This window comes from Ictalurus punctatus, chromosome 10 (genome assembly GCF_001660625.3).
Source record: "Ictalurus punctatus breed USDA103 chromosome 10, Coco_2.0, whole genome shotgun sequence".
Taxonomy (NCBI): Eukaryota; Metazoa; Chordata; class Actinopteri; order Siluriformes; family Ictaluridae; genus Ictalurus; species Ictalurus punctatus.
This window is the reverse complement of record NC_030425.2, coordinates 23,202,501-23,227,857: the sequence shown is the minus strand read 5'-3', so window position 1 is coordinate 23,227,857 and position 25,357 is coordinate 23,202,501. Positions and strand designations below refer to the sequence as shown.

The 25,357-nt window shown below is 39.4% G+C and overlaps 2 protein-coding genes and 1 long non-coding RNA gene across 4 annotated transcripts in view; 1 reads left to right on the top strand and 2 right to left on the bottom strand.

Moving 5' to 3' along the window:
- Nucleotides 1-9,858, bottom strand: part of mafgb (v-maf avian musculoaponeurotic fibrosarcoma oncogene homolog Gb) — a 19,094-nt gene extending 9,236 nt beyond the window's left edge. The window contains exon 1 of one of the 2 annotated variants that reach the window (XM_017478462.3): nucleotides 9,711-9,858. The gene's annotated coding sequence lies outside the window, so the exon portion shown is untranslated. Of the gene's footprint in view, nucleotides 1-9,324; nucleotides 9,431-9,710 lie in introns of those variants that run through there. The other variant, XM_017478463.3, reaches the window with a different exon arrangement.
- LOC124628556 (uncharacterized) lies at nucleotides 5,473-20,938 on the top strand. Its single transcript, XR_006983135.2, has 2 exons — nucleotides 5,473-5,838; nucleotides 20,903-20,938. It is a non-coding gene; the product is annotated as an uncharacterized LOC124628556 (long non-coding RNA).
- The window catches only part of pycr1b (pyrroline-5-carboxylate reductase 1b), an 8,369-nt gene continuing 2,813 nt past the window's right edge, over nucleotides 19,802-25,357 (bottom strand). Inside the window, exons 2-8 of the mRNA XM_017478465.2 lie at nucleotides 25,309-25,357; nucleotides 24,958-25,028; nucleotides 24,558-24,737; nucleotides 23,035-23,256; nucleotides 22,733-22,825; nucleotides 21,138-21,301; nucleotides 19,802-20,994 (exon numbers count right to left, since the gene is read on the bottom strand). The exon at nucleotides 25,309-25,357 is cut by the window's right edge and continues 37 nt beyond it. Coding sequence (XP_017333954.1) covers nucleotides 20,835-20,994; nucleotides 21,138-21,301; nucleotides 22,733-22,825; nucleotides 23,035-23,256; nucleotides 24,558-24,737; nucleotides 24,958-25,028; nucleotides 25,309-25,357 — 939 coding nt within the window. The 3' untranslated portion in view covers nucleotides 19,802-20,834. The remainder of the gene's footprint in view (nucleotides 20,995-21,137; nucleotides 21,302-22,732; nucleotides 22,826-23,034; nucleotides 23,257-24,557; nucleotides 24,738-24,957; nucleotides 25,029-25,308) is intronic.

Below are 25,357 nucleotides of genomic sequence, written 5' to 3'. Positions count from 1 at the left end.
AAGCGTCAAAGAAGTGTTGCTTTTCTCCTACCTGACTTGCGTCAATCTCCTCCCGGATAGTTCCTTTCCTTTTCCCCGATCTTTGTTCTCAATTGTCCAGTCGGCAGACTGGTTGTAAGAACCACTAGCCAATTCCAGCACAGGAGGTGGGATTTGCTGGAATATGGGTTAAAAGAAAATAAGGCAGAGGTAGTGCTCTACACAACTTTTTCATTCATTGATGGATTTCTGGTTTTAGTTGAATACCAGTAAGGAGTATATTGATGGACTGGGGGTGCTTGGTGCCTCTCACTATTGCTCACTCGATCTAGCAAAAATCATTCTTCAGGCTTCCAAGTGGCAATCTATCCAAGGTTTCACCATTTCATTGGAAGATCAGGAGTGTGAACTATCTGTGGCTGGGATTCCAAATTGAGCTTTAAGCCTGGGTAGGAAAGATGGCTTCCTTAGATGGCTTCCACCCCCATTTGATGGAAGTGACACTAGCTATTCACCTGCTAGCTCAGGTAAAGAACTATAAGGCAGTTAGTGGTCTTCTTCATTCAGAACTAGTGCCATTGATACTTATTCAAAGGGGAAATTCGGTGACAAATCCACCAGTCCCTCCAGGATCGTGCGATTGCAGGAATTAACGCAAAATGAAGCAAACTCTGCAATATTTTTCAGAGCTTTCAATTTTTCACAGTTACAGTAGATGTTCCGCAGATTTGAGCCGCATCATGTGACATCATCATAACGCACATTCGATTCACGTGCGTCACGTGTGAGTACAGCTAAAAGGTCGGATTTACCAACAAACATCACTGCGAAAGACAATGCAAAACAATTTTGTGCAAATGCAATTTTACAAATTCAAGTAGTTTTCCGCCAAAAAAAAAAAGGGGGACAAATCTCCTCAAGTTGCATCACTATTTTTGAAAAAAGCTGCAGTAAAATCAAGCACTTTGGCCGCGACAATCACAAAAAGAAAACTCAACAAAATCCTGTACAGAATGCAATCCATCAACCTGCATGCTTTTTTGGTAGGTGGGAGGAAACCAGAGGACCCAGAGCAAACAAACATGGATGCACTGAAAAAATGTGATTGAAGGAATCGAACTCAGGATTGAACCAGGAAACCTTGAGAGATGCGAGACTGCAACACTATCCAGTGCACCTCCGGTTGTATGAGCAGCAGTTATGAGAAAATGAGGCTTCATGTATCTCAGGAGAAGTATGTGTAAGTGGTCAACATCTTACGAGAAAACTGGACAAAAATAGTAAAAATACAAATATTATGTGACGTAATTTTCACGGGTACAGCATTATTTTTAACAACTGTTCCAGATTTTCATATTACTGTATAACGATTTTACCAGTGCCACATCACATCCCTATAATTCAGGCAAACCGAACAGAAAAGCACGAGGGATACTCTAATTCTGGATGTGTGGGCATGTGTTTGTTCCTTCAAATGGGCCATGTTTAGCCTTATTAATCCTGTCTGATGCTCTCCTATGAAGTGCAGATGTCTTTGGCAAGTTCCTGGTAAGCATAGCTCTATAATACACCAGTTTAACACACACACACACACACACACACGCGCACACAGTAAAGGGATTTGGCTCGCTGGAGAGCCGCAGCCGTATCATTCCCATTATAACGAATGAATCACAGGGCTGAATTGTAAGGTTTGACAGGGTGTAATAAACATCATAAAACTCAGGTGCTTGTTTATCCTCCGAATACAGCTCAACTCTGATCTTCAGACAAAAGCACATCTGTGAACCGCCATTTTTAAGAAGAGAGCGGTGTGACAGAAGCTACTTTTCAGGGGTCTTCCCTCGCTCCAATGTTTCTAAAGGCAGTCAGGATATCGATTGGAGACAGCCTCTCTGCTCAAGTGTGAAGTGAATAATTGAAGAACGAGCGAGACTGAAAGAGCGAAAAAGAGACTATAAAACTAGCTGGATGACGCACAATACGGAAATATAAAGGCATGTAGCAAAAGACAAGAAAACGATTGTATGACAAGACAATTGATACTTTTTTTGGGGGGAGGGGGTGTAGTAGGATTTAAGGTTGGGTGAAAAGGAAAGGAAAGGAAAGCCTTTCTATCTACACACTTTCTTGTCTCAGCTATAAGTGTGTGATGGCAAAATTTCCTAACACAAGCAGAAAAAAGTGCAAAGTCAGGAAGTGGGTTTGTCCATTTCTTTTTTTATTTAGTAAGGGCTTTTTCCAGTAGTGAAGCTCATAGGTTAATTTGCTACTGCCCCAATCCCCCCCAAAACTCTTCATAGGCACACGGAGATAAAGTTAACTAAATCTTATTTTTTCCTCTGATCCTCCAGGTCAGCACAAAAAACAGCAACGGATGAAAGAAATAAACAAGCCTGAAGATGGATTGTGTGCGTGTGTGTATATGTGAGAGTGAGAGAGAGAAGATCCGTGCAGTTTCTCAGATTTGTCTGCGCATAGAAGTACTGTGTTAATCTCCACACCAATCACAGGAGCTGGACTGATAAGTAAAGACTGATAAGTAAGGAATAAAACACTTAGGGGAGTGCTGTTATAGGAAAATAATCAATGACGGAGTGGTATAATGTAGCCCGACGCGAAAAGGAGTTACTGTTACAACCTGATGAGGAATATTTTCCAATAACAGCATATCTGGAATGGTTTTATTCCATTATGCTTCAACAACTTGCCAACAATTAAAATTTTAGCATTTATGAATGAACGACACATTTCATTATATTATCCACGTTGTGGAAGCACAAACACTGGAGACTTCTTACTTTCTCCTTACAGAAAGCTTCAACATAATCAACAATTATACATTATTCTTTGTTCAATAACACAACGTTTTATCCTTTTATCATTGGCCTTACATTATTTGGAACATCTGCCATACAAGTCCCTGTGAATTACTATAGAAAAACAACATTAGATTGAGTGCATTAATATAAACCTGCGATTTGCCGAATGTTATAGAAAACGAATCTACGCCTTCTGACCAGTCGGATTTGGGAATTTAACAGCGTTGTGGAATAACAGCGTTTGAACTACTACTCTTAAATTAAGAGCTGGGTGTAACTCATTATTCTGTATTGTAACAGTGATATTTAATGGTGCAGGATTTCTAACTTGAGCGTTATGTAATGTTAAACTATTCTTGCTATTATGGATTTAAAATTATTTTATATCCTAACTTTTCCACCATTTTTTTCCTTCTAGGATATTTGAAAGTACAATCAAGTGCAGACGTTTATACTCCCTATGGTTTCTGAATGTAAAACAATTAATTTGTAAATAATTTTCAAGTTAAGAGATTCCAAGATGATAAAAATACATGCCATACAATATGACAACAATCCCAAACATAAGCAGAAGTTTGAAACAAAGTTTTGCCTTGGCCATGAAAGTCTCTAGAACCTGATCTAAAGAAGGCATTGAGAGTCTTAACAAGCATGTCAAAGATAAATTTTACAAATGAGACGATGCAGAAGCTGCTCAGAGGATATGAAGGAGTTTAAAGAGTGAATATACAAGTTTACAGAATATATCCATCTATTTTTTTTTTAAACAAATCCACTGTTAATATCTTAGCATACACTATTTGAGCATTTTTATTTCTCGTGATAACAAAGGAACATTTCTGACACCTAATAAATTGAGTTTTATTGTTACAAACTTCTTAATTTTCTCATAACGGCATATAAACTCTTGCACTCAGTTTACAGTGATTTTGGTGAGTAAATCGTCTGTTTTAAGTCACTTCTAAACCAAAGTTTAAGAAATACAGTCCAATGTTTCAGAGTTCCTGTCAAAGCCACGCCCACAAAACATCCACATTGCCTAGGTTAGAAAGCCTGAATGTTAGTGCAACAGGCAGAACCTAAAATCCCCATGAATTCCCTTTTTCCTGATTGGTTGGATGATGGTCTGTGTTATTTGTTATTTGTCTTGTTTAGAACCCGGGGCACCACAGAAACCGGAGTTTTTCCTCTGAACTGATTTGTCTAACATCTACTGAAATGTGATTGCAAAGTGGTCAGACTTTAATATCACTGACTTCATCTTTAATGTAGTATCAGTACTGAAGCTAATATTTTACACACCACCAAACATGCTGGTCAGAAAGCCTTGTTTCTCTGCCATGTTTTCACATTTCAACCCAGCGTCCAGACCATGACACTAAAAGTCAGCATGAGTCAGCAGGAGCTCAGTTACGGACAGTGATACGTAACAGTTTTACAGGATGGCCTGTGGAGTCTATTTGATTGTGCACACAAATGAATGTTCAGCCTGGGAGTGAATGCGATAATGATGGACAGCGTTGCTCAAGGTTTTCCTACTCATAACACGGCCAGCATTGACTATTCCAGTATTCAACTGGCACCATTAAAATGCGTCCCACCACCACCACCACCACCTCGCATGCTCTGCTCTGCTCTCGTCTCCTTCTTTTCACTTCTCCATCTTTCTCTCACACTCCTTTCCACTCATTTTATTTCTCCTTTCACTTTCACGCTCCTTTCCTGCCTCCACTCCTTCCCAGAAACTTCTTTAAGGTCTGCATACAGGTCGCCGTACCGCATCTGGGTAAGGAGTGCTTTTATAATTATAACCTCGTCTTTTCAGAGACGTGTCCATTTCAACTTTCAGACACCTGCTTGTCCTTGACAGGACTAATAACCACAAACAAACATGGCCCCTCTCTCTTGTTCCCCATCTGTGTGTTTTCGAAAGAGTTTTGGCCGCCCTGTTTTCTCTTTTTCGCAGTGTTTCGCAGCTGGAGCATGGCAGGAGCAGCGTGCCACTGCGGGTAAAAACTGCGGCATATTGCTGGTGAGATGATGCAACTCGGAGACATTCAGCCCAGCCCGGCAGTCCAAGAAAGCCTTCAATGCCACGGAAAAAAAACCCCCCCAAAAAAACAAGACCTTATGAATATCCACATTTCACTGTGCAACCCAACTGGGTCAAATAAGATGTCGTGACTAAAATTCTCTCCTCAATATACAATAAACGGAGAGTAGATAGTATTCTATAAAACTTTTCTGCTTGTGAACAGCTATTATTAATATTCTTGGAGTGAAAGATCATGACGCAACGCTTTCCAAGAGTGATCCATGCATGCCCTTCACTCAGAAAACAAAATATAAATCTGATTTCATCCTTTCTTAAAAGGTGTACGGGAAGACCTTCACCTATGATCAAAGTCAATTAACGAGGTTAATTAAGATGAATAGTTATTACACACGGCTTCATCCACTTAAATCCTTATTTAACCCCTAACATTTTAACCCTACAGTGGTTTGTTTTCCCCTACGTGACCTTTATTGCGCAACTCAAACACCCAACAGCAAGAAATCCCTCAAACAGCAGTTTGTGACAAATGAATGTTGTGAAATTTGAAAGATTCCCCACAGAAACCATCGTTAAATCCTGCACAGCTCTCTCTTCTCGTTCCTTTATGAAACAGGAGAGAGAAATGTGATAGATATTCTACTGCAGAGGAGAGATTACGCGTCTTACAACCTATTTCATCTTCTTACAACCTATTTCATCATTACTGAGCGCGCGCTAGAGCAAGAGTGAGAGAGACAGAGTGGAAAAAATAGACTCTCCTGATCCCCCACCACCTCCCACCCCCACCCGCCCCCTCCTTCCTCACTGCCACCCCAAAGTCCTCTTCCCTCCCTCTTTTGTCTGTCATTCCCTCTCTCGAGACCTTCGGTCCCTTTATCTTGTGGAAGCTTTCAAACTCGTCCCTCCGGATCCCTGGCGCGTGCCTACACACGGAGCTCGACACTCACTGCGATGAAAACCCAACACCGATGGGCTTGATGTGTAAATATTATTATTATTATTATTATTATTATTATTATTATTATTATATTATTATTATTATTATTATTTGTCAATTCTAAAAAATCAGTCACAGTTGATTAGCTCAGGCTGGGAACAAGAAAGGACGGTCACCATTGGACACTGTTGTCACGACGAGAAAACGTGCACGGTTAAACACACATGAGTTAATGATCACCTTGAGCGTGTGTTTACTCTAAGCCACCTGACACATAGCAGAGGAAAGCCTATAAAGATGTAGCTCATTAAGCTTTCTGATAGTGTGTGGGTGTGAAAGTCTAGGTTACATGACGGGTGCTACACACATAAGCATAAAACAACTGACGCATAAGCGTGTTTGTGTGCAAGTGTGCGTGCGCGTGTGTAAACCAGGCGTGATGAAGCAGAGAGCTCTGGCAATTCCTTCACAAATGGTGATAAATCTGAGGCTCCTAACTCACTAAACGCCGTGCGCCATTCATTCGTGCTCATAACTGAAGCCACTAAACATATATTTATTAAACAGGACGTAGACAGACAGAAAGCAGCACCGAGACAGGAGGAGAAAAGGAAGGAGGGTGGCGCATCACTCATTCTGAGAACTTTACAGCAAAAAAAAAAAAAAAAAAAATGTGCCGCTGAACCTCATTAATAAATTAAGGTTGCTCTTCCAAAAAAAGACAGATGACACATTTTTCAGCGCCTCGCCAACTTCCGAATCTGCTCGCCTCCCTCTTACTACACCTGGTATGAACAGAAATAAAGGAACAATGCTTCTTTACTTCTTGCTGTTCCAATAATACAAGCCAACCTAACTGCATGACCCAGGATCTCTAGAGAATGGAATTTAACAGAAATCAGCAGTGACTGCAGTCCAGACGGTCATTTTATTCACTGTCATCATCTTTGCTCTGGAAGTGAAAAAGCAGAAGAGGAGTAGTTTAAAAAAAAAAAAAAAAAGGAGGTTAGACTACCTGTTAGCAGAAAGAGGAAGCACGAAAACTGCCATCTGTTGCAAAACTCGTACTGTAAATGCAAACCATCACATTTCTCTTTTTTGTGCCACGATGATGCAAGGGTCGCATTTTTTCCTCCAAAAGTTGCATGTACAGCATTCAGCGCTGGAAATAAGCAAAAAACAACAACAAAAAAACACTTGCTTTAAGCTAACACACATTCAAACATCTGGCTGAAATGCTACACTATCACAGAGGAGCCCATCTTCATGCCTTAATACTTAATAAAAATGGAAATCTGGTCTTTTAGACAACAAGCAGTTTCACGTCAATCAAATATGACACAAAATGAACTCCACACAAGTCTGTAAGAACTTCATTAATGGAAAGAGAGAATGAACTTAAAATGTGCATGCATGTTTAACAGTGTGCATTATATGGAGGAGTTGAAAAAACTTCTCTAAAACATGCACGTTCCTACACGCATGCTCCATAAACCTGCTGCATACGTTTAACACTTCGGCCTAATCAAACTCATAAAATAGCAAGCTAAGTAACAAGTGAAAACGCCATCTGTCAAGCGAGGAAGCGTTTCGGTTGCTTCAGCATTTTTTTTTCTGGAGGGAGAGAAAGACAGAGAGAGCGAGACAGAACGAGACACAGAGAGAGAGCGTGAGAGAGACAGAGAGAGAAAGACAGAGAGAGAGAGAGCGCGAGAGAGAGACACATACACAATGAGAATTCCTTGAAGACAAAACCCTTCTTGTTCTCCTCCGTCTCGGGCCGGTCCCATCGCACATTCTTAATCTTATCTCTTTCTCTCCTCTGTTGGCTTTTCTGTTCCGCCATCAGCACATTCTGCCCATCAGCATCGGTCAGTGCTCAATTAAGCTGGAGAAAGTGAATGTGGAGCAAAAATTGCACTGCCTAAAGTGCAGCCTAAGTACTCGGCTGATCAAATTACACTTGTTCCTCAGCCTCTCAACCAGACCATTTGTGCTGCTAATTGCAGCACCACCACAAATTACAATTCAAATTTTATCAGACGATTTGGGGATAATATGCTGGATGTAGCTCTTAAAAGGGAGGCTGTCTCTCTGCAAACCCCCTTTACATGTTACTCCTGTAAATCACTCTGCTAATTGTTGTGTGGATATGGGGGGGGGGGGGGGGGGGGGGGCAAACAAACAAATAAACAAATTGAGCAATCAGTTTAGAGTCTCTGGGCCTTTCCACTTCCCATCATGAATTACATGGCTCTCCATGAACCATGACAGACACTGACACTGATTTATCTTATAATGTATAACCATCTATTGATGCTTCATAACACTGGGATAGACGTTCTAGAAAATACAACAATCCCAGAAATAGGTTCAGTGCTAAAAATGGATTCAGTGACTATTTGTGTATTATAGTTTTTAGCCATGCCATATGTGCATATATAAAACAAACCATCACACAATGCTTGGGCATTTCGCAGAGTCCTCTTCCTAAAATCCAGAACATCTGCGCAGAGGCATCCGGGTGCCTCCATGTCATCAACACCAAGATTCGTACCAGGGTCTCATTCCCAAACCAGAGACATGGTGACTGATGAATCAGCATCTTAACCCCAAGTCAGAATGCCCACAGACCCGTCACGTCTCAATTAGAGATTAGAGCCCAAATGATCCATCAATAAATCAGCACAGGAATTCTCTGATCACATGCCTTCAGTCTGTTTCAGCATTCTGCACAACATAGCTCTAGCTGCATAGAATCCCACTGGCAAATGAAAAACAACAACAACAACAAAAAACAAACACACAACTCATGGGTGAAGTGTGAATTTCTATCCCTGCTTGTTGCTATAATGAGCGACCTCACACAAAAACAACAGACATCATGACCACGGGGCTACAACCTTCTGGAAATAGTACGCTTAACATCATCCTGCTATTATTAGCTACCTAGTTACTACTACGTTGGCAAACAGGGTGGGATCCTAGCTGTCATTTTCAGTTCCTGGTGGGAAATAACAAGCTAGATAACTCGGAAACCTGCTCAATGATGTCTCCTGGCTTAATGTTACCTCCGATCCTCCGATCTGAGGATGCCAGATGAGGTGAGATTAGATCAGATGAGATGAGGGTATGTTCTTGTGTTGAATAATGGAACATTGTTAAAATTAACATGCGTGTTTGTATATATTATATTATATTATATTATATTATATTATATTATATTATATTATATCATATTATATTATATATATACACACATACATACACGCTAACATACACACATACATACGATAGATAGATTTGGAGATCTGGCTGTTTTTTCATGCTTTCTCGCTACTATGGGAGCTAACATCCATAAAAAAATAATACACACATACACACACATACATACATACATACATACATACATACATATATATAAGACGTGGCCTCAAAGCGATCGCGTCACATTCTTCCAGAGACCATGCAAACAAACACATCTGCACACACCTGGACTAATTGTTCCGGGAAAATAAGCGGAGACTTACTCCAGTAACGTTCCCTTTGTGTAGCGGTTAAAGGGCTCCTCTGGGTGGATGTCCAGCCGAGACAAACACGGCGCGGCTCGGTGTGACCCCGTGATGATGATCGTGATGAATCAGCACGGCTTAGAGCGCCTTTAAATAAGCGAAGCCTTTCGCTTGACGCTTTCGTAACACACTAACACGCGCGCGCGCACACGCAGACTAACACACGCTCGCTCGCGCGCTGAGAGTCGAAACGCCAAAGCGTGCGCACTCAGCAAAACAGATCCGCAAGCCAGCGAGTCTGACACGACACGACGCGACCGCCTGCGAGTGTCAGCTAACTCAGGTCCTTTCACCTCGCTCACAACAAAACCCACAAAACAACAATAACAGCGCGGTTCACTCACCGAATGTGAGCGGGAAGCGTCTCCGCGACTGGCACGGGTTCAAAAGTAGAAGTTTGAGGCGGCGGAGGTGAAGTTTTTTTTGCCGACGCTGCTTCAGAAATTGTTGTAACACTCCCACCTTCTCCTTGTTGATCCGCTTTCTCTTGCGCCGAGGAGGCCAGACGTCATATGATGTTTGGTCACGTGGTTTCATTCATGAAGGATCTACGCAACTTGGAGAGGAAGTCTTAAAGGAGCAGGTGCACTTTAAACAGACGCCACCTGTTAGCGCTTATGTGAAATGTAGGGTGAATTCAGATTTTTATTTATTTATTTATTTCTATTTCCACCATGTCTATGCTTTATTGCTTTCGTGTTATTTATATAATACAGCAGGAAGAGCAGGTTCTGAGCTCCTAATAAGAAGGTCAGGGGTTCAAGCCCCAGCACCACCACCTACTGCCACTGTTGGCCCTTAATCCTATTCAATTTAATTTGATTTATATAGCACTTTTAACAATGGACATTGTCATATACTCTACTATACTATATTATGCTGTACTACAAATACTATACTACAATGAGTTTCCTGGTTACGATTGCACGTTTTGACCATGTTGTGCACAGTTATAGAAGGGAATTATTTATAATCGCACTATTCATTGTCACCCAGATGAGGATGGGAGTCTGGTTCTTCTCAAGGTTTGCCCTGGTCGCCTCTGGCTTGCTCATTAGGGATAAATTTATACATTTTTCAATTTAAAATTTATATCCTACATTTCTGTAAAGCTGCCTTATGACAGTGTCCATTGTTAAAATCACTATACAAATAAAATTGAATTGAATAATTGAATTTATCTAAATTTTACATTTATAACCATATCCCTAATGAGCAAGACAGCAGCGATGGTGCCAAGGAAAAACTCCCTGAGACGATATGAGGAAGAAACCTTGAGAGGAACCAAACTCAAAAGGGAAGCCATCCTCATCTGGGTGACAACGAATAGTGCGATTATAAATAATTCTCTTCTATAACTGTGTACTACATGGTCAAAAAGTGCGATCGTGTGACTCGGAAATTCATCATAGTTTTCACATGAAGTCTATTTCGTGGAAGTTATAATGCGTTCACTGATGCAGACTTGTAGTTCTAAGCCATCACAGCAAAACTGTTTGTATCAATTGCAGTATTCTCATTGAACTTGAGGCTGTCTGTGTGGAGCCATCCTCAGCAACAGCGAGTGATATCCAAGTGATGAGAAGTCAAAAGTGATGAGAGTGATGAGAAGTCCATGCAGAAGTAGGGCATCAGTATGGATCAGGCAGGTCCAGAGAGCAGAAGGGGTCAGGATCAATGGTATCTCAAGACTAGCATATGCAGCTTGATAGACAGAGAGGGGGGAGGGGGGGGGCTAGGTATGTTAATTGTCACGTAATGGTTCAGGTAATTTATATTCTCTACTCTGGCAAGACTAGCTATGACAGCATAACTAAAAGGGAGAGCCAGAAGGTAACACAGACATTACCTTCATCCTTAATTTAAATGTTATTCACAGCATATTTATTCATGGCATCAACAAATCAAACTTCAACAACAGAATCTCTCCAGTTTCATCATCAACATATTCTAATATTGTATGAACACAGTAGGCGGAATCATATTTACATATCAGGATCACATATCAAGGTCAAACCAAACCATGTTTGGAAATTTGATATTTAAAAAAAAATTAAATTTTGAACCTTATGTACATGATTTAACTGTATGCTTATTTTGCTACAATAGTACATCTCATGTACATATACGCCATAAAAATGTGTAATACATTAGCTATTACAATGTTATAACAGTATGGGGGTTGAAAACTAGAGAAAACATCATTTTTCCTACCCTAAGATTTTTGAGGTCAACTTCTTGTTTGATTCTGAACCTTATATGATGATGCATGAATTTAGTCATGTTACTTCTATAAAGCAGTAAATGCTGATAAGTTACACTGTGAGAATTAACCTGGTGTCTCAATATACCAGTATTCACCCAATTTTTGATAAATATTGGTTAATTGAACTATTTCAACAAAAGAGAAATAATACATTTTTACATCTTAGTTTACTTGTCATGTAATCAATAAACTAATCAGAGTAGGCTATAGGGGCATAGGGGAAAATTAAAGGGGAATGGAATGGGCTAAATTATTCGATTATGCATATCCACTTCTTCTCTTATATATGGGTATACAGTACATGCACACTCAGTAGCAATATTAGAATAAAGGTAAAGGTTAAACATGTTGTTTTAATAGAATAGTTCAGGCAGACTTTGTTGCCATTCTGATGTCAATGTGAAAAGTATACTTTCATTGCAATCAACCCTAAGAAATCAACTCAAATCTAACATTTTCTAAAGGATTAACAGCAGAAAAAAGTAACTAGGTATGATCATGTTAGTGGTTCCGTTTCGAAAGTCTATCAAAGCATTTGCAGTTATCCTATTACATGGATATTGTCCATCTTGAACCATCAACTGCTCTAATTAGTAGCACAAAAACTACAACAACTCAAGTTTGGCACCAGGCATCTGAAACTATAACTGACTTCCTAAGACATTAATCACAATAGATGGAAATATAAGTAATGCATTAGAGCTTGTATACCTAGTGTGTGTTTATATATATATATATATATATATATATATATATATATATATATATATATATATATATATATATATATATACAATTTAGTTGACTGCTACTGATGTATATGGTAATGACAGATTTATTCTCCACTTTTATATTCACCAGGCTTAATATTATTTTTCTACACAGCAAAATCCCCAGTGTTGATCTAACACCCAGCATGTTGAATTTACACCATATAGTGTTTATTATATAAGTCCATTGGACACAAATGAACACTCTGGGTGTTAATTGAACACTATGGATTTTAATGTGTACCCTTTTTTTTTTCGTATTTATTTAAAGTAAAGGGTTACACATCTACTTACTTTTTTACATACTGTATATGTGTATCTTTACTCTTTACCTGGTTGGTAAAACCCAATAAAATATATGTTTTAGAGAGATATAGCCTTTGTTAAGTCTGTTACAGCCTCTCTGTCACTTTTAACATTGAGTATAACTCTTGCACAGGCTTGTATATTATGTCATTTCCTGCCTTCACAATATATTGAAAGAATATTCTGTATTCCCTGAAGTTGTGCTTATGACATAATTTATCATAGTACACAATAGTTGTCTTTGCCACGTTCCCGGTTTTGTCCTTGGGTTCTCAGACCAGCAGTTGTTGCAGGCAGAGACCTCTTTAAATGTAAAATATATTCCACAGGCCCCCTGTGCAATGCTTTACCTAACTATACAAACATTAGACTCATTATTTCAATGTGTACAATAATATTTTGGCTATTTATTGGAGACATAGTGTGGGTTGCACCAATAAGGATCAAATTAAGCACAGTTAAGAGCTAATCTAGGATTTGTAGATCCGGGCTTTATTTTAAAAAGTGTTGCACCACTTAATTTTCAACACAGATTAACAAATCAGGGATTAGAATTCTAACCTATGATTGAAACCTCCATTTACGATTAATTTTCTCCATCATGATGGACTCGCCCTTGGCAACATTGTGGCAGTGCATGTGGATTTCATCAACGTGGTAATATATGAATTCTCCAGTGTAACTAAACAGCAGCAATGTAACTCTTTCACTTCCACTTGAGTGACTACAAAGGGATCGTGAAGTTTAAACTTTGAATTAAAAAAAAATTCAACTGCCATTATTAACTGCTCATTCGCATAACGGGTACAAGCTGAGAAAATGAAAAAATTCTAATGAAAAAAAACCCCTGAGTTTAAAGTGATGGAGCAACAAGATTATAGTTAATCCAGGTTTATTGTGAAATTAAATCCAGGATTAAGATGATGGTGTAAATGTAAGCCTGCTTATTTTTAAACAAGGTTTAAAGTTTGGTGCAAAAGAATTATTAGATAAACCTTGATTTAATCTAGATTTAAGATTAATCCTTATTGGTGCAACCCACCCATAGAGTTTACAGATATAAAGTATTTTTAATCCCTGAACTTTCCACAAAGAGCTTTCCAAGAGTTTCAGTTAATGTTCACATCAAACATCAGAACAGAGAAAGATGTGATCTCAGTGACTTTGAAAACCATGACTTTATGGCATGGTTGTTGGTGTCAGAAAGGCAGGTTAGAGTATTTCAGAAACTGCTAATCTCCTGCGATTTCAGGCACAACAATCGCTGGAGGTTACACAGAATGGTGCATAATACATAAAATCATCCAGTGACTGGCAGAAGTCTTGTTGATGAGAGAGGTCAGAGGAGAATGCCCAGACTTCTGGGCTGGTTTCAGCTGTCAGGAAGTCTACAGTAACTAAAATAACTACTTTTTACAACCGTGGTGAGCAGAAAAGCATCTAAAAAGGCACATGTCAAAACCTGAGGTTGCAACAGCAGAAGACCACATCGGGCCAAGGCCAAAAAGGGGAATCAGAGGCTACAGTGGGCACAATGTGGAAACTGGAAAAAGACCAGGTGACGTTTTTCCAATTTTCAGTTGTCCAGTTTAGGTGAGCCTGTGCCCACTGTAGCCTCAGATTTCTGTTTTTGACTTACAGGAGTGGAGCCCAATACATTTCACAGACACCCTGACTATGCATCCCGGACCCCATTTTGAGAACCATCGTTCCAGACAATCCCCCTTTTAGGTCTCTTCCAGTTCCCATCAAGAACACTAAATACATCTGGCTTTTCCAGTTCCAGTTTTGGAGAAGTGATATTCAGAACCGTTTGGTAGTTACCTGGCTGTAATATACATAATGAACTTGTTGAATTGAATTAGGGTTCTTTTTCAAGTAAAGAGAATCAGCAATAGAAGAATCGAGTGTATGGTTCAGCTGTGTTTGGAGCTGGGAAAGAAATGGGAAAGGAGAATAAACTGGAAAAGGGAAGAATAATGTGGATTATCTGTTTGGTTAGTTTAGAGTGCATTGGTTTGTTCTATACCAAACTAGAGTGGTGATCTTCAGGACAGAGGCTCACCGTACACAAAAGACTGTTCTTAGCCTCTGTTTAGCAAACACACTTTTTAAGAGTTTGTGGAAGTGCAATGTGTTAGCCTCTATGTGTGGATGTATATCCGTGGCAGGGCTCGCTCAAGAGGTCTTTTGTGAGCGATATAGAATGAATGCTGGATTTACTCAAAGCACTGACATCTTCCAGCCTAATTATATCTGAGCAGAGCTCTGTTTGCTCTCTGTGTGTGAGCTCAATGCTCAGCCCGGCTGGAGCAGCCAGCTCCAGGAAAGGAAGCCAAAGTGATGATTCACTGCGGCTGCAAGCAAGCAGTCTTACCCAGTGTCAGACCTCCCCTTCGTTTCCTTTTTTCCCCTCCTAGCCACCAGCTGCACAGCAACGATAAAATTTTACTTCACAGACCCATTTCTCTTTTTTCTGCCCCCACCTTCCTGGTACCTTCTTTCTGAGTACATTGATGCTGATGTGGTTTTTGCAGAGACACGAAGGGTGGGCAGGGTGATAAGGAGAAAGCATAGGTTCTTGAACAAATACTACTGTTTCTTGTGGTTGACAGAGCAAGATGGCTGTGAAGAATGATTAAAGCCAATGACATGACAGTTACAGGTCCTTTTTCAAAAAAAAAAAAAAAAGAAGAAGAAGACAAGGCAGCAAGGAAAGAGGTGCTGAGGCCACCGTGTTTCAAGGAAATAGCATCTTAATAGAAGCTGTTTGAGTGAGGAGTTATCAGTGTTTCAGACTGATGAGGCAGACGGGGTGTAACCTCAGGAATAAAAGAGGGATTAGCGGCACACTTTAGTGCCTACTTGACTTCCCATCATGCACGCAAATAAACAGTGGCCTTCGGAAAGCGCTACACAAGGCCCACATTTCTAATCGCCACGCTGACACTGGAACTAATCCTGCAGCTGCTTGTCATTCAGCATACTTGAGGGATATGAAAACATCTCCCTCAAGAACAGACAGGCACTTCCCATGTTTCTCATTATCACACTTTTCTATAGTGAGGAGGGTTAATCGGTTTTGCACATTTACCAGTAATCTGTGTGTGGAATTGTTTGGAAATGAACTGGATTTATCACAGGTGCAAAAACATAAATAGGCCTAATAGAGTCCCAGGAGGAATGTCTGTGACCTTGTGTGGCTTGTGGAGAAACTACTATAACGTACTACAGAACGGTGATACTGTGCCTATAAGGAATGGCACGCTTCAGTGATGTCAATTTGCACTTCCACTGATGTTCCAGAGTGCCCCCTCTTTCCAAAATTGTGCTGTTGGTTCCTGGCTTCTTCAGTGTGCAATCTGACATGCGGGTCATCCCCAAGGTGTCCTGTTGCAAATGACGCTGACAGTGAAGTTCTAAAACAGGCAGTCTGTCTCTCCAGGCGGTGAATCGTGCCTTCTCTCCATGTCAGCCGGTCAGAAAAAAAATCTATACAAAATTCTGTTCTATAAATAGTCGAGACTTCTGGCTGTCTCGGGTACTACCTGTACCGGCGGAGTTGGCAGCACACCTTCTTCACCATAGAAGAAATTTCATACTCTAGCAACACACACACACACACACACACACACACACACACACACACACACACAGAGAGTACAGGCACTCACTGAGATGATACATCAGTACAAAGTAAGGTGCAAAATGTATTTTTCTTAGATATAACTTGAGATATTGAACTTGAACTTCTGTCTTGGTAAATGACTAATATCTATGATGTTAAAGGGGAAATGTATGAAAGTTGATGCAATACGATTCTATTATGCAATCCTGTCTGGTTTTGTCTGATAATAAAATGCAACATGGAAGGAAAAACAAGGATAAACTCAAGATACTACAGGTAGAAAGAACCATTTTGGTGATTGTTCAGACTTTTTGGTAACTTGCTTATATAACATATGTCTTATCTTAAACCGTATCAGCACAAAAGTGTTCGTTTCACTTTTTGTCCATCACATCGGAAACATCATCTGAAAAGCTTTTTTATGTCATTATATGATATACGTGCAATTTTCCTTTTAAACCTTATAAACCACACTAACTAGAGCAGAAACACATGAAATTCCATTGTATTTTTAAACCCATTTGCCTAAAAATCCTCAAAAGGTGATATATATATATATATATATATATATATATATATATATATATATATATATTCAGGAAGATAAATTCAGTTTCTAGATGACCTGCGTGAAACAAATTATCACTAATTGTTGATAATGGTTGGATTTGCATTAGATTTTACTGGAAAGTGACAAAAATATACATCATTTCTACCAGGATTGGCATTTACTTGGTTAAATATTAAAGAAATTCTGTTCCAATAAACAGTGTTAATGGTAAATTATCTCGAGAGTATTTTCACAGTGAAATAAACTAAAATGCATTAGGCTGCATGTGTGCAGATTTAATTAGAAAATGCTCATTTTGTATAAATAAATGTAAATTCTTGAAAAATTTCCAATACATAAAAATACTTTTAGTGAAAGATCAGTGATCAGCTGGCGAGTACTGACTGTAATATCTAATTTGTTTTTAATTGATCCTATTCACCTGTAATGTCTTGCTTTAACATGAGATATAGAAATTCCATCTTGTTAAAATACATTGGTCTGTGAAATTAAAGGGAGGACATTTGATGCATGTGTCAAATGGAATAAAGTCCCATTATGCAATCCTGTAAGTTGTGCTTTACAGTAAAAGGAAGGAAAAACGAGGCTCGTGGTTCTCTTGCCCAACATTTTTTTCTGATGCACACTGATGACAATTTTTTCCTGCAATACTTGTTTTACAAGCATTCAAAACATCATTTTGATTTGGGTCTGCGCTACTGACTTCAGAACCTAAATTATGCAATGAGATGTTAACAGAAGGTATTACTCAGTCTTTCCAGAACCTTACAACAGAGTGCTTCCTCGTTAGAAAGGATTCCAAAGAATTTCAACCCTTTTAGGCATGAACCAGTTTACTAGTGTAGCTGAATATGTTCAAAAGTTTGCCAACCCAAATGAGAAAATGAAGAAGCAAAGAATTTCATTTATAATTTATGTAGAGCGGGACATATCAAGTGGCACCTCCCCCTTTTTAAATAGTCAATAGCATTTAGCTTATGTCACAGCCTACTAACTGTTGGGGGCAGGACACTTCAGGTCCTAGAGAGCATTTGATTGGACAGAAAATCTGACAAGAAGCTGAAGTGCAGAATGAGGTCATAAAAATTGCTGATCCATACTGGTATGCATACGTAATCTAAATGCAAAATTTGTCATTGTTTTGGAGAACACTAGCTTATAGATAACCTTAAGGCTATCATATTCATACTAAAAGCCACAAAAATATTGATTTCCTTGTTAGGAATGGATGCTCAATATCATGGCCTAGATGTCCCAAAACCAGGAATGAAGTGTCAGTTGGCCCACTTGCAGAAGGATCAACTTCTGGGGTTGGAGGGATTGCCCCAACCCTAGCAGTAAAACGGCTGACATATTGCCAGTCTGTGACACATGTAATGTAATATCATAATTTATCACTAGAACATCATCAGCATGTCTACATTCAGCACTTGGGCAGCATTCATCTAGATCAGGGGTGTCCAATCTTATCCGCAAAGGGCCAGCAGGTTTTCATTCCAACCAAGTAGGAGCTACATCTGATTCCACCTGTTTAATCAATTGATCTTGACTTTCAATAGACTCAGGTGTGGCTTCTGCTTGGTTGGAATGAGAACCTGCACCCACACCGGCGCTTTCCGGATAAGATTGGACACCCCTGATCTAGATATAGCACATCATTTGGTGAGGAGGTGAAACTGAACATGCTAGAGTTTCTTAAAGCTTTACTCTGACCTGGGATTCTGTCAGGTTCTCCAGTTTCCATACCACATACCTTATATAGGTATGTGCATACATGTGCATCATCCTTTAAGACGCTGATAGAATTTTAAAATAAAGTGAGGGGAAAGTGAGGGGAAAGCGAGGGCAAACATGCAAGACATGGAAGGCAATGGAAAATCCTTATGGTTTGTTGTAGTCGTGGTAATTGTGTAGTTAAGGTTTTTGCATTAGTGGCAGGAAAGTAGTGAATTCAAATAAGACCTTTAACGCTCATCTACTCAGCTTTATAATTCACTCGTAAGATGCTTTTTTTAGGGGGTGGGGGGGGGGGGGGGGGGGGGTTATCGTCAGAAATGTAAATGCAATAAAAGCCATTTCTCCATATCTCAGGAACCTATTAGAGACCATTCCACTTGCAGGAGCTCAAAGGTGCATTTTAAGAACTGAAAATAAAAATAAAAACTGCATAAAAGAGCTTGTTCACATCTGCAGATCAGGCTCTTAGATGGATCAGGCAAATAATACCCTGTACCAGACAATGTCGAGCACTAACAAAATGTACTCCATGCAAATTCCACTGAATATTTCATTTGTGACACATGAAGAAACTAGCATTACAACTTGTGGCGCTGCCATTTAAACTCACTGTTGCTTAATGTTCATTATTCACAAGGTGAAGCTTTTATTGTGTCAGATTTGAAAAATGCTCAAGGCAAGAGTGAAGTTCTGTTTGAAATCGAATATCTTGTGATCAGCTGAATATCTATAATGTGGTACTCTTTGTTAAGAGGGCAAATTTAAATAGATGTAATCTGAACTGAAGAGTTAAGGAATGTGAAAACCATATGGTGTTGAGATTATACATTGTAAAAACAGCAAATTGTCCTCTGAATAGTTTTGGATCTTAAAGTCATTAAGATTTGTGCTTGGCACTGCAAATAAATGATAGAGCACACAGGTTATTAAAGGGGTTCTGTAAGGTTGACTAATGGACTTCAGGGAAAGGTTTCCAGTTAATTCAATTACAAAACCATTAATTATGCATACTATCCTCTTGCTATAATTACACACAGGGAACAAATAAATGGAAATTCTTCCTTATCTGAAACACGTTTGGTCTGTGATATCCTTTAAGTCTAGCATTTTCTCTTCGGTCAGCAAAAATAAATAAATAAAATATATTTTTAAAATGCTCCAAATAAAAAGGGGTTCTTTATTAGAATCAGCACCTTTCAATTCAAGTCTACAGGAAGCCGAAACAGTTTCATTCATTACAACATACTGAAACTCCTCATGACCAGGTTTCTTCTTATATTTCCAAAAGTAACTTCACAAATTATAAAACAAGTTAAATCATACAATTCACATCAAGTATGTGTCCAACTGTACTGAATGTGCTTTTTTTTATTATTTTTTTTTATACTTTGCCTCATAGCTTTATAAAGGGTTTTAACAAAGACGAGGGAGCAGACAAGATGTTGCACACAAAAAGAAAGACCACACATGACTTTTGCACCTTCACTTCCTTCTACAGATGAAGAAATTCAAAAGATCTTTGCGACTCTAGAGCCCTGAAGGGTAGGCGTAGTGAGTCACTCCAGTGATTCACCATGCAGCACAAATAAAATATTATATATATATATATATATATATATATATATATATATATATATATATATATATATATATATATATATATATATATATATATATATATATATATATATATATATATATAAATTATTATGTGCTAAAGTAGAGCACTAAGACAAGAACAAACATACATACAATGATTTTGGGCCCAAATATTAGATGTGGATACTTCAAAATTCAAATATTACAAATATGTAGATGACAAAACAAAATTTGATATCACTGTCGATTTTTTTAAAGGACAGAAAGGTACTTAAGAAAAAAAAAAATGATAACGTCATGTAGCATCTGCTGCCTGTAACTCCTGATGCTACTCCCAAGGGAGCGAACAAGCTGTCTGCTGCTGCAAGGAGGCACAAGGCGATAGACAGCATGCTGGAAATGCACTTCTGTTCGTTTCAGTCCAAGTCCGTACAAGTGTGTGTGTGTGTGCGCGTGTGTGTACATTTATACCAAACTACTCTGTTCAAAATTCATCAGAATAGTTGGATTAACATCTGCGCCCAAAGGAGTGAATAAAGTAAGAGGGGTGTGTGTGTGTGTGTGTGTGTGTGAGTGTGTGTGTAACATTCCTTAAGCTTTCTTAATTCCGGTTTTGTTGAATAAGTTGACTCTGCTCTTGGTTCCCACTCTGTTCGCAGAGACACCAGGCTGCTGCAACACCTTGTCCAGCGTGGTCTTCTTAATAGCAGCAGGAGAGATTTGCTCCTGATCAGCAAGAAACTGCAGTTCCCTGTGAAAAAAAAAAGAAAAGAAAAGAAAAGAAGAGAAAACACAAATACAGGACAAGCCCACGATTAGACATCACCTCTGAAACATTGGTCCATATCTCTAAAAACAAGAGAAGACGACAATAGACAAAAAGAGTGGCAGTACTTGGTCCTGATACACGAAGCCTCCACAGCATTGATGAGAAGGCTCCGGAAGCCACCGCTCTCCATGACGTGAAGGGCGTGGATGGTGGCGCCCCCTGGTGAGCACACATTGTCCTTCAACTGGCCTGGGTGCTGCTCTGAATCCAGGAGCATTTTAGCTGCTCCCTGAAAGTGGAAATAATACAAGACATGTTCATCAGACACCGAAAACTTATACCAACCATACTAGCATACTTTTTATGATATATTATATATAATCATCTAAAGATGCTCTGTTCGAAACATCCTGTTCACTAGAAACTTTGTGTACTTCGTTTAACTTTTACCATTTAAAATGTACCAGCTGAATTACTTAACTACACTACAGACTGGACAACAACCAGGCAATGTTTGTCCGATCTTCAACTGTCCAGTTTGGGCAAACTTGTCCCACTGTAGCAGCAGATTCCTGTTCTTGCCCGATAGGTTCAACGTGTTGCGAGTTGCTTTTCTGTTCACCGTGGTTGTAAAGAGTGTTTATTTGAGTTATTGTAACGTTCCTGTCCGCTCAAAAAAGTCTGGCCATTCTCCTCTGTCCTTTCTCATTAACAAGGCATTTCTGATCACAGAACTGCTGCTTATTGGACGTTTTTTGCACCATTCTGTGTAAACTGCTGCGTTTGAAAATCCCAAGCGATCATCAGTTTCTGAAATGTTCAAACCAGCCCACCAACTATGCCACGATCAAAGTCACTGAGATCGTATATTTGCATGAATGAGCAGGTGTATAGGTTTTCCTTCCGGGGGAAAAAAGAAAAAAAAAAGGTTGCTAAGAGGATATAAAAATAAAGATCTGTGAGTTCTCATAACTAGCGCTGAACATCATTAAAAGTGATGATCTAAGCTAATGATCTCAGCTGCAGCCTCCTATATAGTTAAGAGGGGAGTCATTGCAGCCAGAGTGCAGATTGTGCAAGTCCTTATATAACCCCATTAATACATTTACATTTCAGTCATATTTTTGTCTTCATAGCATTTTACCATGTGAAGTTGTCTAATGTTTGACCTATACCAGGACTGATTCATAGGATACCTTTATTTAGTCTTTAACCAAGTCATATCATATATGTGGATTAGGTGTATTTATACATACAACATGTAACAACAAGGTAAATCTCTATTAGAAGAAGAAGAAGAAGAAGAAGAAGAAGAAGCCACATATAAAAAGCCACAAAATAAATAAAGAGTTTAAAAAACTCCTGCAATGTTACGGAGCCTGATACACTCAAATCAACACCACAAACACCTCAGTGGTTAAGGCTTTGGGCTACTGAACGGAAGGCTGTGAACCCAAATCAAGGTCACGTCATTGCGCAAGACCCTTAACCTTACCTCAACTTTAAGCCTTTTATGTCAGATAAATGAGTAAAATATGGACCTATATCGAAGGTTTACCAGATAAAACTGAACAAGGTAGCTGTACCTAATAAACTGGCTGATTATATAAATCGCAGGAACTAAAACAATGGAGCCAGTTCATATCATATCATATCATATCATAGAATAGATGCTCTTTGCTGTCGGACATGAGAATGTGTGTATAAAAGCACTACATACAAGCAGTGCCTGCGCTCCAAGCCTCACAGCCAGCCTCCTGGGCAGACCCATCTTCACACCACCATCAGCCAGAGCATCGAGAGCCGTGAAAGCCTGGGCACGCACAAACATAAGCATTGAACACCTCGACAATGAACTGCTGACTTGTCGCTTCAAGACTGTGCTACATTAAAAACTCCTCATCACAGGTTAACTAGACTAAATAATTCAGCAAATAGTGCACCTTCTGTATATAAAGAATATGCTTAATCAGCGTCCAAACAGCAAGCCTCATCATTTCCATGAACCCAAAAACCACTCACGTAAGCTGGCCCACTGCCGCTGAGTCCTGTAACGGCGTCGATCAGATCCTCCTCTACCTCCGTGCAGAATCCCACACTGGCCATGAGTTGCTCCAGAAGCTTCCCGTCCTCCACCTCAGCGTGCGTGCCGGTGGCGTATACCGTGGCCCCCTCACGCACCACCACTGGGGTGTTAGTCATGCAGCGGATCACCTTAGGGTCAGCACGGTACTGGAGCAGTTTCTGAAGAGAGAGAGATGGGTTAGGTTTAATTAGATGCACATTACTGCTCGCACTATTACAGGGCAATAGAAAGCGAGCCTGAAACGAAACAAAACCTCAGTCTGATGCCTGTAGGAAATCTATATGAGTACTTATAAATAATAAATCAATTGTTAAAGATAATACTGATAAATAGTGCCAATAAATGAAATCAATGCATGTCTGCAGACAGTAGCTTGTGTGAAGAGAATAAATACAAAGTGTATAGTATGTTCATAGTTACAGTCATCTTAAACTTGATACAAGGTCTTGACCTTTTCAATGCATCACTGTTCATTTAAAAAAATAAAATATGTATTGGCCAAGTTGATTCAAAATCGGTCCTGAAGAAGAAAAAAAGTGACTCATCAGCAAACTGTTTTCTTCCACAGATTATTTTATAATATTATATATATATATATATATATATATATATATATATATATATATATATATATATATATATATATATATATATATATATATATATACACACACACACACACACACACACACACACACACATACATATACATACATATACACACACACACAAACAAGCTGAATCCAGAGTAGAGCTCTGAGTGGAGCCCCGTGTAGAGTTGGGCCCCGAGTTCCCAGTACAGCTTTGAGTTGAACCCAGAGTAAAGCCCCGAGTTGAGCTCCGAGTCAGGCTCCAAGTTAAGCCTTCAGTAGATCTCTGATTTGGGAGCCAAGTGAAGCCCTGAGCCATGTCCCAAGTCAAGCCCTAAGTAGATCTCAGAGTAGTGTCTTGAGTCAAGCCCTGAGCAGAGCTCTGAAACGAACCCCAAGCAGAGCCCTGAATCAAGCTCAAAGTCCAAGTCATTGATTGCTGCTCTCTCTTTGAAAGTCAAGCTTAAATTTCACACATATTGAAAACTGTTACTTCAGCAATCAGAAAGAAGGGAATTAGAATTGATCATGTGTTATAACTGTAGGCCAGAAAGAACTTCCTCATCAGTTGAGGACACTTAATTTACATGGTCCTAAAATCTGCATTTCTTTATGAGGGTAAAGGTGTGCTTTTTGTGTTTGTTCTCCAGTGACATTTTTGTCGAACCAGCACATCAATCAACAACTGATTTAATATAAAGATCATTAAACGGACTTAAAAACATGTTTTGGTGACAAACAAAACCACAATCATTTTAAAACCCTGCTTTTACAGCAATTCCTTATTAATGCTTCATTACATGGGAAAGGAAGTTACATGTTTCAAGCAAATAATGTTAGAACAGATTTGCATTACTCTTATCCCAGACCTTCTCAATGGAGCTAATGGTGACCCCGGCGGCACAGGACACGATGAGATGCCTGTCTTCAATATCAGGTCCGATTTCATCCAGGACGAAAGGAATAATATGAGGCTTGACAGCCAAAAAGAGGACGTCGCTCTTATGCGTCGTTTCCTTGTTGCTGGTTGTGAAGTTCACGCCCATTTTCTAAAAAAAATAAATAAAATAAAAAAATTTTTTTAAAAAGAATAAAACAAAAATATATATGATATGATACAACTCATAAAAACAACACAGTCACGGTCTATAAGAGAGCCACTCTATTGTCTCCACACACACACACACACACACACACACACACACACACACACACACACACACACACACACACACACACACACGTCTGCTGAAGCCAGAACACACTGACCCTGAGCCCAGCCACTGTTGGCAGATCTGTATCTGGAGAACTGGCCGTGATCCGGTGTGCTGCAATTACACCTGAGAGAGATAGCCATGAGCAACAACAGGAACAAAAAGAAGAACAGAGAGTGCGTGAATGTGTATGAAAGAGCAAAGCAGAGCCGGCATCTAGAATTACAGAAACCACAGAAGAGCTCAACTCAATCAAATCAAATCAAATCAGTGGAATAGAAGCAAGGTCTGCATGTTATTTCCCCTCTTTCCTGACATTTAAGGTCAGGAATAAACCAGCAAATGAAGTTCTCTGGATAATGAATAAAAGTTCAGGTCACAGTCACCATGATCAGTGACATCTTACCCGCTGCAGTGAAGCCCTTCACCAAGGCTTGGGCCAGCTGACCCGCTCC